The 17,194-nt window shown below is 37.4% G+C and overlaps 1 protein-coding gene across 4 annotated transcripts in view; it reads right to left on the minus strand.

Annotated features, from left to right (window-relative positions):
• ATP2B1 (ATPase plasma membrane Ca2+ transporting 1) overlaps positions 1-17,194 on the minus strand; it is a 131,935-nt gene that overhangs the window by 64,166 nt on the left and 50,575 nt on the right. For all 4 annotated transcript variants that reach the window (XM_043562022.1, XM_043562020.1, XM_043562019.1 and 1 more), the window contains exon 2: positions 8,747-9,172. In XM_043562022.1, the coding sequence (XP_043417957.1) occupies positions 8,747-8,954 (208 nt within the window). In that variant the 5' untranslated portion in view covers positions 8,955-9,172. The remainder of the gene's footprint in view (positions 1-8,746; positions 9,173-17,194) is intronic.

A 17,194-nucleotide genomic window follows, 5' to 3' on the forward strand; every position in this document is an offset into this window, starting at 1 on the left:
TAAGAATCTTTTCTCTTTGTATCAGGACAGAGAAACACTGGTTGTATTACCAAAGCTTTGACTGGAATATCGTATTTGAGAAATGTGCATAGATTCAGATACAACCAGAGAGTTTTAAAGAACACAGTTTGACTTTACAGCGCCAATAAATAAAGCCCTTTGAAGGAAAAATCAACTTGGTACCTTGCTTACAAAATTCCAGGAAAGCAGTCTTAAAAAGAGCTTAGATGGTTAATCACTTTTCTTGCTGCACTAATGCAAATAATCAAGCAATGTTTCATGCAAAGAAATTATTTTTACTATAAAAAATGAGGGTACTTGAAGAGAGAACAAATTATGTTTACCTCTTTGTCTATATCAGATTCTAATCCTATTAACTGTCCTTGAGTTTCTGTTATATACTTGTAAATTGAACTGGATCCTGAATTCTAGCTTCCTCAAAAATCTGGCTACAACTCTCCAAAGTAACATTTCCAATTTTCTCCCACCCCTTTGATTTGGAATCAGTTTGAACAAAGACTGCCCCAAGAATCTAGTTGGAAAGGACTATACCAGGTCCTCCTCACCACCCAGATGGCAGCCAGACTTCAGGGACTTAAACCTTGAATATGTATCTCACAGATGAAAAAGGCTCCACCTGACATTTGGCCCTACACAGATAGAGACCTCTGAATCAAACTGACTAGAAAAAGAAGTAGCTGACATAGAGGATGACTACTTACTCACCCTGATGCTTAATCAAGACTTCATCTCAAACATGAAACTTTTGTCTTTCCCTTTATTTTTTCAACTCTGGCACTGGCCTGGAAAGATAACATCTTCATCTGTTTCTCCCAGGCCTTTGTTAAGGAGGGGTAACTTTTGCCTTTCAGACTGTCGGATTTGTCATTTAAAACTCTTATCTATCTATTAACAGTGCCACCTTAGTGAGAGTGATTCATACCCCAACAGGATTTATGTTTATCTGGGGTGGTTATCATTCATTCACCTTGGGCCTATACAGCTAGCATATAGCAAAGCAAGGTCTCTTAAGCTACCCCTAACTTTTCACAAACCAACTCAAGCACCTTCCTTAGTTGAATCCCCTGCACTGTCAAATCAGAAAGGACCTACCAGGAGGTTTTATGATTCAGGGTTCACTTCTGTTAGCAGGGCCGTACTTCCCTGGTTAGGAGTAAATGTGAACAGGAATACAGCAAGAAATCTCTCCTTAACTCTTAGAGATACTGCAGAATCAGTGCCAAGACAACACCTGCCCAAAAAAGAGCCTTAGACTCTTTGACCAAAGTTGATAATAGGTCAGTCCTTGACTAGCTTTTAGCTGAGCAAGGAGGTGTCGGCACTGTGGCCAACACCACCTGCTGCACCTGGATTAACACTTCTGGGGAAGTTAAAACTCAGTTACGTAAGATCATTGAGCAACCCACTTGGCTTAAAAAGGAAGTTGACCAGCCAACCTGGAATTTCCTAGTCAGCACTAGGAGATTTGGTGGTGGCAGTAGGACCAAAGGAGATTTCCAACAGCTCTGGGGACAAAGAGAAATACAGGAGTGGTACCTGCAAACCCTTTTTTGAGTTTAGTCTTTCCTGCTGTTTCTGAAGGCCATGAAAATAATAGAGCAAACAGAATGTTAGCCCAATGCCTTGAGATGATCTCCAAGGTTTCTAAGCTTAATAAGATATAAATTTATGCATGAGAAATGCCTGACAGCTCCTCCTGCTATTTTCCCTGTTACTCAAAAGTGGCATCCATGGTTTCCACTTCCTACCCATTCCTCCTCCCCCCACCAAAACCCCCATGTGAGACATGACTCCTGGGAAAGGTCCTTCCAAGCACCAATTGATAAATAGAGAAAAATATTTCAATCAAAATGAATGATCTGATGCTTGATCAGTGATGCTTTCTGAGAAACACCTTAATCAAAGGGGGAAAAAGTGAAAACAAATCAAGGAAATCTGATTTAAAATGCAGTTGGGAAGCCATGAAGGGAGAGTTCCCATGCACACAGTGCTCATCTCAGCTTACATGAGCAGCAGGAAGGAGGAAGGTTTCCACATGCCTCAGTAATAGCAAACTGCTCACCACTTGCAGCCAGTGAGAAACCACCACAGTCTTAAACTCTTCTTCTCTAATACAATTATGTTCAGAACAACCCTCTTTAATTTCCTCCCAGAGCCTCGTACTGTCTTCCTCAGACTTATCTACAGTTTGCCATAATTTGCTTGTCCTGAATTACAATTCCCCTGCTATTCCTGAATAAACTCATCTTTGTTTAATTAAATTACCACTTGTTTTATTTAAGGTTAACAATCTCAGAATTATGTTCTTTTGTTTTTTTTTTTTTCCCCTAGGTCTTAGCAACTGAGTGTGAGTGGGTGAAAGTTTCCTGTCAAAGTCCAGGCCACTTAAAAGACATATGTAATTGGAATGCCTGGGTGGTTCAGTTGGTTAAGCGTCTGACTCTCAATTTTGGCTCAGGTCATGATCTCAAAGTTCATGGGTTTGAGCTCTGCGTCATGCTCTGCTTGCTTGGGATTCTCTCTCTTCTCCTCTCTCTCTCAAAAATAAACAAACATTTTAGGAGGAAAAAAAAAAGATGTATATAATGATTTTGTTAGAAAAGGGAAAAAGAGAGTATGCTTTCAGAAGGTAAAGCCTGGAAAGGTTAAGAAAATAAGATGCCTAAAACAAATCAGGCTTCTAGGCTGAAGGCTTGGGGTAAAAACGTGGAGTGGAGCTACAAGAAACACCAGAATCCGGATGACATGTGAAGTCTTAGATGTGCATGGCATCATCCAAGGAAGAGTATACAAAGAGGAGTGTGCACAGATAAATGGAAACCTGAGGCCCACCAACATCTAAAGGAAAACACAGAAGGCTGATACATGACCGGCCAAATAGGAAGAAAGAAAACGCTAATAATCTAATATTAAGAAAACCAGAACAGAATGGTTTCAAAAGGAAATATAAAGGTGCTTGGTTAGCTCAGTTAGAAGAGCATGCAACTCTTGGGGTGCCTGGGTGGCTCAGAAGGTTAATAAGCATCTGACTCTTGATTTTAGCTCAGGTCATGAGCTCATAGTCATGAGATCAAGCCCGGTGTGGGGCTCTGCAATGACAGCGTACAGCCTGCTTGGGATTCTCTCTCCCTCTTTCTCTGTCCCTCCCCTGCTCATTCTCTCAAATAAATAAACCTTAAAAAAAAAAAAAGAACAACATGCAACTCTTGATGTTGGGGTAATGAGTTTGAGTCCCATGTTGGGTGTAGAGATTACTAAAAAAATAAAAAATAAAAAAATAAAATAAAAAGGAAGTAAGTCTATCACACTCAGAAAAGTGAACTTAAAACAACTCTAATATTATACTACTTCAGGCTCTATCAAGTACAACTTTAAAATTTTTTTTTTTTCAACGTTTATTTATTTTTGGGACAGAGAGGGACAGAGCATGAACGGGGGAGGGGCAGAGAGAGAGGGAGACACAGAATCGGAAACAGGCTCCAGGCTCCGAGCCATCAGCCCAGAGCCTGATGCGGGGCTCGAACTCATGGACCGCGAGATCGTGACCTGGCTGAAGTCGGACGCTTAACCGACTGCGCCACCCAGGTGCCCCATATCAAGTACAACTTTAAGAAATAATATATATGCAACAAAGTTAGAGAAGTAGTGTTACAATTACCTTCAAAAAATTCATAAGCAATGAAAACTAGTGAGCTGAGCAGGTATTCAATTAAATGCATAATTCTCTATTACAGCAGCAATAAATTTCCAGGACAAGGTCATGCAGGATTATCAATATCAAACCCTTGTTGGTAACTCTGTACAAGTATTAAAATATGCGTGGCTGGCATACCATGGTGATGGGAATCCTTCCTGAGTGCCTGAAAGAGCTGTGCCAACCTGTATAACCAAGCACATCCATCCGAGCATCAGAGGATTCTTGCAGTAGCCTATAAGTCAACAATGACTCATGCTGGGCAGCGGATGATTTTTTTTTAGAGTTAAAATATATTTCCATGTGTGAATGTTAGTTTTCTTGTATTACATCATGAAGACCTGGTCAAAAGCACACCATTACTAACAATCTTACCTCTAGGAGTATGAACATAAACTGCCAGCATTATGGAAACATTAGTCAGCCAGAGACGATTACTGTTGACTTTACCTTGCTTTCTACCACACACCTCTTTTGTTTCTTTCTACCACTGTTTCCTTTTCTTATTCCCTTTGCTTTTTTTCTCTCTTATACCTAATTTTAGCAACTACTACTTCAGAAACTTAGTGTCTCATTTGCTTTCTTGCCTCTTTACAACGCTATGGAGCCATCCATGTCTCTTACAAAATACCACTCAGTACCTGTCTTTAATCTGTATACATTCATTGTTACCCCTTATTTAACGTGGTACTACTGAATGATAAACATGCTACCAGGGCTAGAGACCTGCGTTCCAGAAATCTCTTTATTAGACAGTCTCCTCTACCATCCAATATAAAATATAACATAGATAACATAGGAACACATTAAAATGGAAAAGATACCGAAAGCTAGGTTAAAAGTAAAAGGATCAATAAACAGGATTTACAACAGGAATAAGAAAATCAATACAGGAAAACAATAAAGATAATGAAAAAAACTACAGGGATAATTGCATGTAGTTAGGATGTTGTAAGAAGGTAATTCTGTCATAAAAGTATATTCTTAGATTCTGACGACTCTTAAGAGAGGTGCTTTCTCTAATAGACAAAGCAGAAATATGAGGTGACAAGTCTTTATTTCAGTTAACCTTGAAATTTATACTTCCAATTCTTTTAAGAGTAGAGATGGCTACATTTTTAATATGGAAATCACATCTGGCTCAAAACACTTCCTATTGATCAGTACACATTAAGAATGTCTCAAATCCAGTTAAAGGAGTACTCTGCTGGAAGACGAGCAGTAAATTAGCAGGCCAAATGAGGAAGCACACAGATACAACTTCCTGAACAGGGCATATTTTAAAAAGACTGACTGAGCAACAGAACCTTTATTAAACTCAAAATTGTTTTCACTATAAAACTCCTGCCAACCAAAAATACTATTTGAGAAGACAGAACACAGGTACCTCTTTCTTAATATTGTCAACTCTTTTGTAAGTTGTATGAGCTGAACTTTCATAACAGGCAATATAATATAGTGGTTAAAAGCATGTAGCTAGCATGTCAAGGTTTGAATCCCTGCTCTGGCACCTTAAGAGCTGTGAGACTTTGAGTAAGCCGATTAACCTTTTTGTGTTGTGGATTCTTTGGCTGTAAAAAAAGGTAAGGCCGTTGTGAGGATAAAGTGAATTAATATTTGTAAGTGCTAACAACAACCTACTGGGAACAAAAAAGCATTACCTATGTATTATTTTTGTTGTAACTGCTCTTAAGAAATGTCTTAAGCTGTTCCTCTTCCAGATTTTATAGCAATCTAATAGCCACATCCCCAATATTTCTGATTTTCCTTTTCCACTCAATTTTCTCTTAAGCAGACATCAATAATACACTATGCATTTCATCTAGCTGTCTTGTAAATTTGTCTCCCCCTTGTAGAAATAAGTCAGGGATTGTTTTATTGACGAATATATCTACCCAGCCAAGAAAAGTACCTACCACAGAGCAGGCAGAATATCCCAGCAATTCTAAGGTGCACATATTCTTACACTGTGTTAACACTGATGAGATTGGGATGTAACATAATTACACACTTATAATTATCTTACGATTAAAACTGCCAACACTAATTCTTTCTTTAGAGGGAATAAACACCATATGGCAATTAACAACCTAGATCTGATGAAAGACTATATGTATCAATGAATAAATTAATGAATGAAAGAATTAAAGAAACAAACTTCAGTTTTCCTAACCAAACTTCATGTTCTTTAAAAAATTATTTTAATCTCACTTTCCCTCACGATAAGCAGCTTATATTAACAAAAGAGTACTTATTGTCTGGATCATTTTCTTGGGCAAACCCCTGGCTGATTACCCCTGATGATGATTTATTTACTATCATTTGCCTAGTTGATCAGTGACAAAATGTTCATTAGCTTTCTTAATAAATTATTTCTAAATTAAACTAAAACTGTTCCTCTGGAAACAATATTCTTATGAAGGCTGGTGCTGTTTTTATTTAATCTTACAACTGTAAACACAAATATAATGCTTAAAATGGTTTGTTCATATTCTTTAAAAGAATCTTTCAAAATGACAAACTGTTTATATAAAACCAGTAAAGACAAAAGTTTGTACAAATTTTAACAAAAATTCACAATACTAGGAAGAAGATGAGCAAGAATTTTCTAAGAATAAAAGAGGGAAATAGATTTCATATATTTATTTCATAGCACAAAGCAGCAACAATGAACATCAAATTTTGAGTGTTTAAGTGAATTATTTCTAGTAATTACCTACAGCTCCCATCATATTGTAAGAAAGATACATAACCATCTCCTCCCCAAATTTCAAAACTATTGTACTAAATGCAAAATTTTTCAGTTAACTTAATAAACTTCACTAATTAAACTAAAATCAATGGAAGGAGTACAGCCCAAAATAACAAAAAAGAATACAAAAAATAAACAAAAGAAAGTGCAATACAAACTAATGAGAATCACGTCTATTAAAAATGAGAACAGACCATGTTGGGGTGTTAAGTTATTAGAAGACAAGAATTTTGATTAACTAATAGCAGAGGAATACAAAGACATGGTTGAAGGATGTGTAGTTAGGTGATGAAACTGAAGTTCATTATCACCTTTTATGAACAAACTATGTAATTATATTGAGGATTTTTTATAATGTTTCCTATTAATTTGGTGATTATGAAACATCCAACAATTAGGTTTTAGGTTAAATGGATAAAGTACATATAGTTGAATTAATGAATATACTGAGAACAGCACATCAATATACAATTCTCTAAACAGGATATAAAGTTAGCTAATATTTCAAAATGGGTTTGAATAACGAACAAGCTACAAATTTTGTTAAATTACTATCTGTTACAGTCCATGGGTTTGTTCCTGAATCCTAGAATTTACATCAACAACAGGGATCCTAGCTACCTTAAAATGGTACAGCATATTAAGGTATAACTAAGAAGCTCATGTTTCTAAGTAGTTCTGACTTAAGGAAAAGATCCAGAAGATACGAAGGCTTAACAGGTCTTACAGAAAAAAGAACATACTCCAAGTGATCAAGGAAGCCCTTTCCAGACATGTGTGAATGATGTGTAAATGCTGATACTGGATTCGTCAAGATCATGCTACTTCAGAAAAATTAATTACCTACCACTTCTTTAAAACAATTAGGAATTTAAACAGCAATTCAAATGTGTATATATATATTTTATAGATATATAGGGTTAAAGAAATTTTTAATGAAATTTAAAATTAAAAAAATTTTTAAAACAATTTTGGAAGTAACTTTTTGCTATTACTTTTAATTTTGTGACAGTATGGCATGACATAAGATGTTTCAAAAAAAAATATTCAAGAAAAACATTTCTGGGGGCACCTGGCTGGCTCAGTTGCAAGAGCATGAGACTCCTGATCTCAGGGTTCTGAGTTCAAGCCCCATGTTGGGTGTAGAGATTACTTAAAAATAAATAAATGAACTTAAAGAAAAAAAAAAATTTTTTGCATAATTTCCCTGGAACTGGCTTTGGAATGTGTACTAGTCTACTTCAACTTTTACATTAATAACTGCCCATCCCTACTAAAATAAAGTACAATCATCAAACATTCAGCATATCTCTCTCCTTCGTTTGTAAACAGGAAATGCCTTTCTGAAACTTTCTAAACCTTAATTTTCTCTTCAACATGATGAACGTATAAAAGGTCATCTATCTCAAACCGTTTCAAAGACCATAATGCAATAAAGTCATAACTTTTCCTTTCTTGATTCTCAAGAAGAAACTTACTACAAATTGAGAATTATGAAAGCAAAGACTTCCTTGAAACAGGCAAACTGAACATAATTCTAAGACTGAAAATTAGTTTTCATTAAAGAAAAGGTCTGCTACGTAAAAAATTGGCATCTAATCTTTAGGATCTTCTGAACTAATTACTAAAGTTTAGGGTAAAAACAAATTGGTCAGCTACTGGCAGTGACAACTATTTTAAGCCACCTTATAAAATGAAGGATAAGTGAGCATTTATTTTCACTGAATCCCCTGGGTGGGTGGGTGGCGGGGGGATTACATCCTCTATAATTCCAGCAGAAAGGCAAACTTGTTATTGTAAACAAGCAGCAATAACATGCACACTAGTACAAGTATTTCCTCCCACCAACCTAAAATATATAAATTAGGTGCGCCTAGGTGGCTTAGTTGGTTAAGCGTCAGACTTCAGCTCAGGTCATGATCTCACAGTTCGTGAGTTCGAGCCCCACACTGGGCTCTGTGCTGACAGCTCAGAGCCTGGAGCCTAACTCAGAAACTGTGTCTCCCCCTCTCTCTCTGCCCCTCTCCCACTCGTGTTCTGTCTCTGTCTCTCAAAAATGAATAAACGTTAAAAAAAAAAATATATATATATATATAAATTAATTTGCAACATTATTTCTTGATCTAAAGTTCTGTTAATTGCACAATCTGATAACTGACTCATCTTAATGTCACTAAAATTATGATATAATCATACAATAACCAAGACAATATAAACATGTTTACAAATCTACAGTACTCTTCGTACAAAGAACTAAAAACAAACATAACACAACTCACCTTCATTGGGAGATGTTTTCAACCTGCTGCAAATTCCATAGACATCTCCATAGCTTTCCTGTATTTTTCGTAATGCATCTGTAGACCTGAGCTCCATGAGAGCCCGCAGCTCCGCGAGCGTAATTCCAAAGTCTCCATCATGATTAGCTTCCTTCAAAGAGTTTTTTACTCCACTATATGCAACTGAGTTGTTTGCCATGTCGCCCATTACAAGTATTATTTATTAGGAGGAAAATGTTTCCCAAAAGACTCTAATTTTCACTTGATGTATTTCCAAGTTGAAAATTTTTTAAATATGAAAATCTTTCTTAAACCAAACACTCATTGTAGGACTTTCTAGAGCAGCATCAGCAGCATTTCCCAGAGAAGTATCTTGACCTTTGGCCCATGACTAGTTTCTTCATATCAATCATGAGATGTACATATCTGTAAGAAAATATTTAAAAGTTAATAAAATCCATCTTTTACAGCATTATGCATATAAGCATATTTTCTAAATGTCATCAGGTAACTAATGAAAAACATCATAAAAATATTTTTAACTGTAGTCTCATGCGTGTAAAGTTTTTGCATGACAAAAGATCAAAGTATAACCACTAAATAAAATTGTATTTCAAGATATTAGATCCCATCGTTATTAAATGAAACTGCATTTCACATGACTGAATTTTATGTTTCCATTCAGTATTATGGTTATTAGTAGTTATCATTAAGCACTTACATTCCAAGCACTATTTCTTTAAGTTCATTCCATTTAATCATCACAATGTAATCCCACGAGGTGTTATTAACTCCTTATTCTACTGAGAAGAGTAAGCCTCAGAGAATTTGAGGAGTTTCTGCACACCTAACAAATGCCTAAAACAGATGAGCTGTGATGTCTCCAACCCATGTTCCTTCTAATACGTGGACCATTCTCTCCAAACCTTTCATACAAAATAGACCTTGAAAGGGCACAAAGCACAACAAACACTCCACTGTGCTTTCCTGCAATTTTCCTTGGCCACTCTGTGACACCACCATCTTTTGTCTTCCTAAAACTATCTTCCACCATGATTTGTCATGTCACCATCTCCATTCTTCCCTTGACCCACCATCCAAAGAAATTCTCTACCCATGAGTCACTCTTTATTACTACTCTGGTTTTTTTTTGCTGGCCTTTAGTATTATCTAAAATTACCGTGTTTATTTGTCAGGTTTGCCCATTAGTACATCCTGGGAATCGAGAACAGTGCCAGGCACATGGCAGACATTCAGTAAGTGTTTAAGCAATAAATGGATGCATTATGGGGCACCTGGGTGACTCAGCTGGTTAAGTGTTTCACTTTAGCTCAGGTCATGATCTCATAGTTCATGAGTTCGGGCCCTGTGTCGGGCTGTGTGCTGACAGCTCAGAGCCTGGACCCTGCTTCAGATTCTGTGTCTTCCTCTCTCTCTCAAAAATAAACATTAAAAAAACTTAAAAAATAAATGGATGCATTACTTAAATTTTCCTGATAATAATTTCAAGTTCTCCTTGTACTCTAAACTACCCAAAGATGAGTGTTCAACTTTTATCTCCATCCATGTCCTTTAATCACCTCAACCTTAACATGACCAACAATGGATTCATCTTATTCCCTAAATAGGTAACTCCCTTCCTCAGTCACCATTATTCTAATCACCTGGGCTTGGAATCCTAAGTCATCTTTGAGTCCATTCACTTCAGCTTCCATCAGTCACTGAGTTAATTCTTCCTTTGAAAATCCCGTTTTACATAACCTTTTTCTTTCTCATCATCAAGTCCCTCCTCCACAAATTATAATCACTACCCCGTATGTTCTCTCTCATTCTAATATTCCTTTTATCCAACGGCATGCTCTTTGCTGCCACCTTTTTTTTTTTTTTTTTTTTTAAGTAGGCTTCATACCCAGTGCAGAGCCCAATGAGAAGCCCAATGCAGGGCTTGAACTCACAACTGTGAGATCAAGACCTGAGCTGAGATCAAGAGTCGGACACATAACTAAGCCACCCAGGTGCCCCAACTGCTACAGTTACTTTTTGAAACAGTTTTCATGCCATTATATCTAAACTTACAGGGTGAAAATACAGCTCTACTGCTTATGCCTGTTTGGCACTCAAACCTAAGCTTTATTTTATCTATTCAGTCTCTCTCCCTCCCCAAGTACCCACTCTTCAATATTTAATAAAATAAGATGTTCAGTGATTGGGAACTAGAAAAGATTACTGGCAAGCACAATTAATCTTCATTTATTAAGCTGTTATGAGAATGTTTGTAATGGTATGTGATTCTCATAGTTCAATATGCATCCAGATGCCTGGGCCTCAACTCCACAGTTTAGATTCAGTAGGATTAGGGTAGGCTCCATCATTTGCCTTTTTTTTTTTTTTAAATATTTTTTAAAGTTTATTGTATTTATTTTGAGAGAGAGAGACAGAGAGTCAGAGACAGAGAATCCCAGGCAGAGCTTGAACTCAGGAACTGTGAGATCATGACCTGAGCCGAAATCAAGGGTCGGATGCTTAACTGACTGAGCCACACAGGTGTCCCTTCAACATTTGCCTTTCTAACAATTCCTAGGTGATACAGATGCTGTCAGTCCATGCAGCACACTGTGAGAACCAGTGGACAGGAGAATGGGTTAAAAACTTTGAAATTCATACCAGCTGGTTGAGGAAAATTTCCTTGCCTTGGGTTAAATGTGCAAGGATGTGATAGCTATAGATTCTATAAGACAATTTCTTTCATTGCCTGCTTCCTCCCACTTCACAAATCCTCCCTGTTTGCCCAATTATTACCAATTTTACTCATCTCCTAGGAAAAGTGGTTCCCTCCTAGTCACACATCAATTATTATAATAACTCAACTCCAAAATCTAGAGAGGGTGGTTATTTGATAATATCCCTGAGTTTCCAACCCAAATTTGCTGGCATCTGAATTATTATGCTAATCCTAAATAAATTATTATTTGTTCAAGAGATAAATTCCTAACGAAGTCTCTGTGTCGGAGGCATCTATGTCATCAGTCCTCTGGTTTCCTCCACAAAGAGGAATTTTCCTCAACAGTGGCTTCCTCCCCCATCAATTACCACTGAGGTGAAACAAGCTGCCTGACAGATTTTCCAAAAGGAACTAGGCAGATGTGGTTTCTTCACCTTTCTGCCTTCTTTTGGAAGCCAGATGTCTGCAGAACTCATACACATCGGTCTGAGTTAGTAGGGTAGGGACAGACCCCCCCGGTTAAAAAAAAAACTACTACCGTTCAAAGTTGCTGGGGTGGGGTAAATAACTATGCCTGTAGTTTGGGGTTCAACATTAGAGCTTCCCTGTTGTCACACAAAAAACAAATCCTCCATTTCAGCTTCCGTCAGTATTAAAACTAATATTTTTACTCCTATGTGTCAGTCGTTGCCTTTGCTCTTGACAGAATGCAAAAACGGGAGAAATGAGTGTTAAGGGGTTCTGTTCCATTTCTCAACAATAAGGGGACATATCAGAGCTAGGATCTGAATTTCTGTTTGTGACTCAAAAGCCATGCTCCCTTCCCTACACTGCCTCTACTTTAGGTCTTCACATTTATTAGATTCAAAAAAACAGCCAAATGCACCAGTTTATATAATAAAATCAGAATTCAAGACACTACAGTGGGTATTTGTTATTTGCCAGCTCAGCATCCTTTCCCCCACTTTTCAGCAATAGTCCCACTTTTGTTTAGGGATCTGCCCTTCCCTGACTCTCAGTGTAGTCTCATGAGGTTCCATCCCACATCCAAACATTCCCCTGGCCATAATAACTGGTTCAGGAATGCTCATATGACCCAACAAAGGCCAAGAGGGCAAGGAGGCTTCTGCTGTGACTCTGGGGCAGAGACTTGTCTCTTCTTACTGAACTTAAATCTGACATGGCAAAAACCTCTGTGACTGGATCCAAAAGGGAAGGAAAGACAGAGGGAGGAAAGGAGAGAGAAAAGGAATGTGCCTGTCAGTGCTGGATCACTTGAGCCCCTTGGTCAATCCATGTCTCAAATCTGTTCTATCCCTGGATTTTTTTAGTAATTTGTCAGTAAGTTCCCTACCGAGGTTGAATTTTCTATCACTCTGCAAACCACATAGCTTTGTTAAATACATGATTACCAATTATATCCAGTCCCCCCTACTGTTTAAAGAAGTCCAGGCAAAAGCACCAAATGCAAAATGAGCCACTTTCCAAAAGAGGGCGATTGGTAACTACCTACAAGTTATATCATCAGGATGTTGTGTATTTCGGGATCTACTATAGCCTTCTCCACTATTTTCCTTTCTACCCACTTTCATTCCTCCATTCACTGAACTAGCGGACAAAGGTGCTTAGAACAATAAAGTTTTGTTGTTTATTCACAACAAAATGACAAGAGGGGGCCACACTATTTGAGATCGTGATACAACAGAAAGTAGATCTGTTTTGCTTTTGTGTTGTCTAAAAGATTTTGATCTTCCATTTGAAAAATTTATGAAGAAATCCTGTTATGTGGAAGCTGAGGCCCTAACAAGGGGGATTTTTAAAGAAAACACACAGCTACTCTATGGGGGCCTACTGGCCTCCATAACTTATCCCTGATCCCCAGATGACCTCTCTAGCCAAATGACTATTGGTAGTCTTTGAGGGATTATGAAAAAAGACAGAGGTAGTTTAAGACTGGAGTTAGGCAAAAACAGTTACAGTCTTCAAAAAGCAGGATAAGATGGAATCCAACTGACACACGAGCTTTACTATGAATGAGCAGGGCCCTCAAAAGACCAAAACATGACTTGAGGTCCTAGCAATGAGTGGAGCTCATAATTAATCACTAATTGCAATTTCAATTCCTTCTTTCACAAGAACACTTAACTTACAGAGATCATGAAATGGTTGTATGGACGTTATCTAGACTCAACAATGAAAACCACAAAGACTACATATCAGAAAAACTCAAAGAAAAACAGGCAAACAGTTAAGTAAATTGTGGGATGAAATATGAAGCTGGAGCTTCATTTCAGAGCTCTAAAAAGGATTATTATTATTATTATTATTATATTATAACATAGTAACATGAAATTCTTGCAGACCAAGTATAAAATATGTCCTCCTGAAGTGTATTAGAACAAAGACGGACAACCTGGAAGATACTACTGGGTTCCTCATTCCCGACTTCTAAACTATTGTTGGTGATTTACAAACACAGTATTTCTGTTTCTCCAGTCTATAGATGGCTTGAAGCTAGGTGAGCCAGCAAATGTTTGATGACAGAATCAGGATCCATAAAGACAGGTAGGAATGAGAAGATATATTTAATTGTTACAAAATGCACTAACTTGATGTTAGTTAACACAAGGTAAGTGCTTCCACTGGGCCCCAAAGCGAGTATGTTCTTAGGCAGCAATGACAGGACTCTAACATCAATAAAGTTAGGAAACAGACCTATTCTGCTTTGCCTTGGACATACACACCAATAATATTACTGGCTCATCTATAAAATATAGATACAAAAACAGTACCCATCTCTTTAAATGTGTTAATATATGGAAAACTATTTGAACTTAGCCTAGAACACAGTTAATGGTAAACACGTTAGCTACTTTTATTGTTAAGAATGTTTGCAGATATATTCTACAGAGAATATCCCCGCTCTCCTCAAATGAGAAGGGCCGCTGAGCCATTTCAGATGAGGAATGTTTGAAGGAATAAGATTTCTAAACCTAAAGGAAAAGATTCTATTCTTTTAATTAAAAAAATTTTTTTTTAACATTTATTCATTTTTGAGAGACAGAGACAGTGTGAGAGAGGGAGGGGCAGAGAGAGGGAGACACAGAATCCGAAGCAGGCTTCAGGCTCCGAGCTATCAGCACAGAGCCTGATGCGGGGCTCGAACCCACGAACCGTGAGATCATGACCTGAGCCAAAGTTGGACACTTAACCAACTGAGTCACCAAGGAGCCCCAGGAAAAGAGGATTCTGATGATAGTCCAATATAAAAGAAACTCTGTTATACAGATAAAACATATGGTGACTCAATGTATCAAAAAGACTGAATGACAGAAAGAGAGGCACCAACTTCTATTTGTATTATACATAACAGGCCCACTAGACTTTGCACTGGTATGGTATGAACAATAATAATAATCATAAACAATCTTTAATAATAAAGAGAACACTGAAGAGTCAAGAAACTAGTGCATTTAAGAAATGGAGGAAACTTAGTCTAGGGGACGAATGACCTCTGATGGCAAACTTCAAACATTTGAAATTTTATAGTGTAGAAAGTGACTAGATAGATGTTGTGGAGTACTGGAGGACAAAACTAGAATGTAAACAGAGTAAGCTACAGACGAGTAGTTTTTGGCTACATAAGGCAGAACTCTTGTAACAAGTTATCCAAAATTGGAATAGGTCCATAACAGTTAATTTTACGGCAACTTGACTGGATCACAGGGCGCTCAGATATCTGGTTAAACATTACTTCTGTGTGTACCTACGAGGGTGTTTCTGAATGAGATTAGCATTTGAATAGGCAGACTAAATAAAGCAGACTGCCCTCCCCAGGGTGGGTGGGCATCCCAATTCATACAGGGCCTGAAATAGAACACAACTTGAAGAGGGACTTCGGAACACCTCTCAGCCTTCATGCTCTGGCTGAGACATCCATCTCCCACCCTCAGACAGAAAATTACACCACTGGCTTTCCAGGGTCTTTGGTTTGAAGAAGGCAAATTGTGGGACTTCTCAGCCTCCATAAATGCCTGAGAAAATTCCTCATAATAAATCACTCTACGTATATATTTCCAATTGGTTCTGTTTCTCTGGAGGACCCTAGTAAAGGGCCCCTAGGTCAGTGAGAACTCTCTCAGAGGCCTGGCGTTGATCAAGCAAGACACTAAAAGAATGTATGGTTAGAGTGCTCAATACCTAAAGACAGCCCATGCCCTTTTTGTGACAACTCTAATCTTTAAAATTCCAATCCTATTTTAATTTTTAAAAATGTTTTGAAGAGAAAGCGCACACACACACACACACACACACACACACGTATGCACAAGCAGGGGAGGGGCAGAAAGAAAGAGGGAGAGAGAGAATCTCAAGCAGGCTTTGCACTGTCAGCACAGAGCCCTACAGGGGGCTTGAACCGTGAGATCATGACTCGAGCAGAAATCAAGAGTTGGACGCTTAACAGAATGAGCCACCCAGGTGCCCCTGAAACGCCATTCCTATTTTAAAAGGTAACTCCACTGGTCTAATGCACTGAGCATGTTCTATACACATACACAACTGACTTCCTGTCAGCATCCCATTCTCCACTGACTCTGTTCAGCTTTTAAAAATCAAGACTCCATTTATGCAAGATTACTTCAAAGACAACAAACCCCAGACAGAAAAAGTATTCTTTCTTGTACATGATGTATGAAAGATCATGTACATACATTCAAATTAGATTTGAATATCTAATTTGAATATCTGCTAATTGTGGTCATAAGCTTAGAAAAGTCATTTAATTTCAATTCCAAATTTAAACAAATTGGTTATAAATCAAAAGTAATTTGTTAGAAGCCAATCCTTTTGTTTAAACTTTCATTAGTCTCTTTAAATGTCCACTGAATCAACTACAGATTCTCAAGTAATCTTGATTTTTTTTATATCACCCCAAATTCAGAATGAAATTTCAAAACATAAAAATTTGTACTCCTCAATCTTACTCTTCAATTTTCTAATACTTGTAGATTTTGTAACTATTCAGCACATGAAGTTACTTTTGATTTCATATACTCTTTCCCCAAAATATTCAGTTTTCTTAAGGTATCTACACTGAAACAGCTCAATAAATGTCTTTGGGATATGCTGAAATAACTTAAGGGTTTAAGTCAAATTTCTATTTCCTAGCTCTAGCTCTAATATATGTCTCATTAAATTTTTAAAAGTACAAAATTAGTATCCACAAAGGTTTTTAATCTATGACTGGCTTTATAGGAACACAAATTATGGATCTGAGGCTTAAAAAAAAAAAGCTGGGGGTGCCTGGGTAGCTCAGTCAGTTAAGCACCGACTGATGATTTCACTTAAGGTCATGATCGCACAGTTGTGGGATCCAGCCCCAGTAGGGCTTTGTGCTGACAGAGTGTAGCCTGCTTGGGATTCTCTCTCTCCCTCTCTCTCTCTCATTCTCTCACTCTTAAACATTTAAAATAAATAAAAATGGTTTAAAAGTTGAAGCTAAAGATAGATTTTCGCTCATTTAATAAGAGAATAATTGTTTAAAAGTTTCTAAGTCAAAATAAAATACTAACCACAAACAAATTTTAAAAGGCCATCATTCTGTTAAAAAAAAAATGGTTACAAAGGAATCATAGAATTTAACAGCTGAAAGGGATGTTGATCAAATCCAGTTGCTCATTTTATACCCGTAGAAACCAAACACACCCATAATCTTCTACTTCCAA

This window comes from Prionailurus bengalensis, chromosome B4, assembly GCF_016509475.1.
Source record: "Prionailurus bengalensis isolate Pbe53 chromosome B4, Fcat_Pben_1.1_paternal_pri, whole genome shotgun sequence".
Lineage (NCBI taxonomy): Eukaryota > Metazoa > Chordata > Mammalia > Carnivora > Felidae > Prionailurus > Prionailurus bengalensis.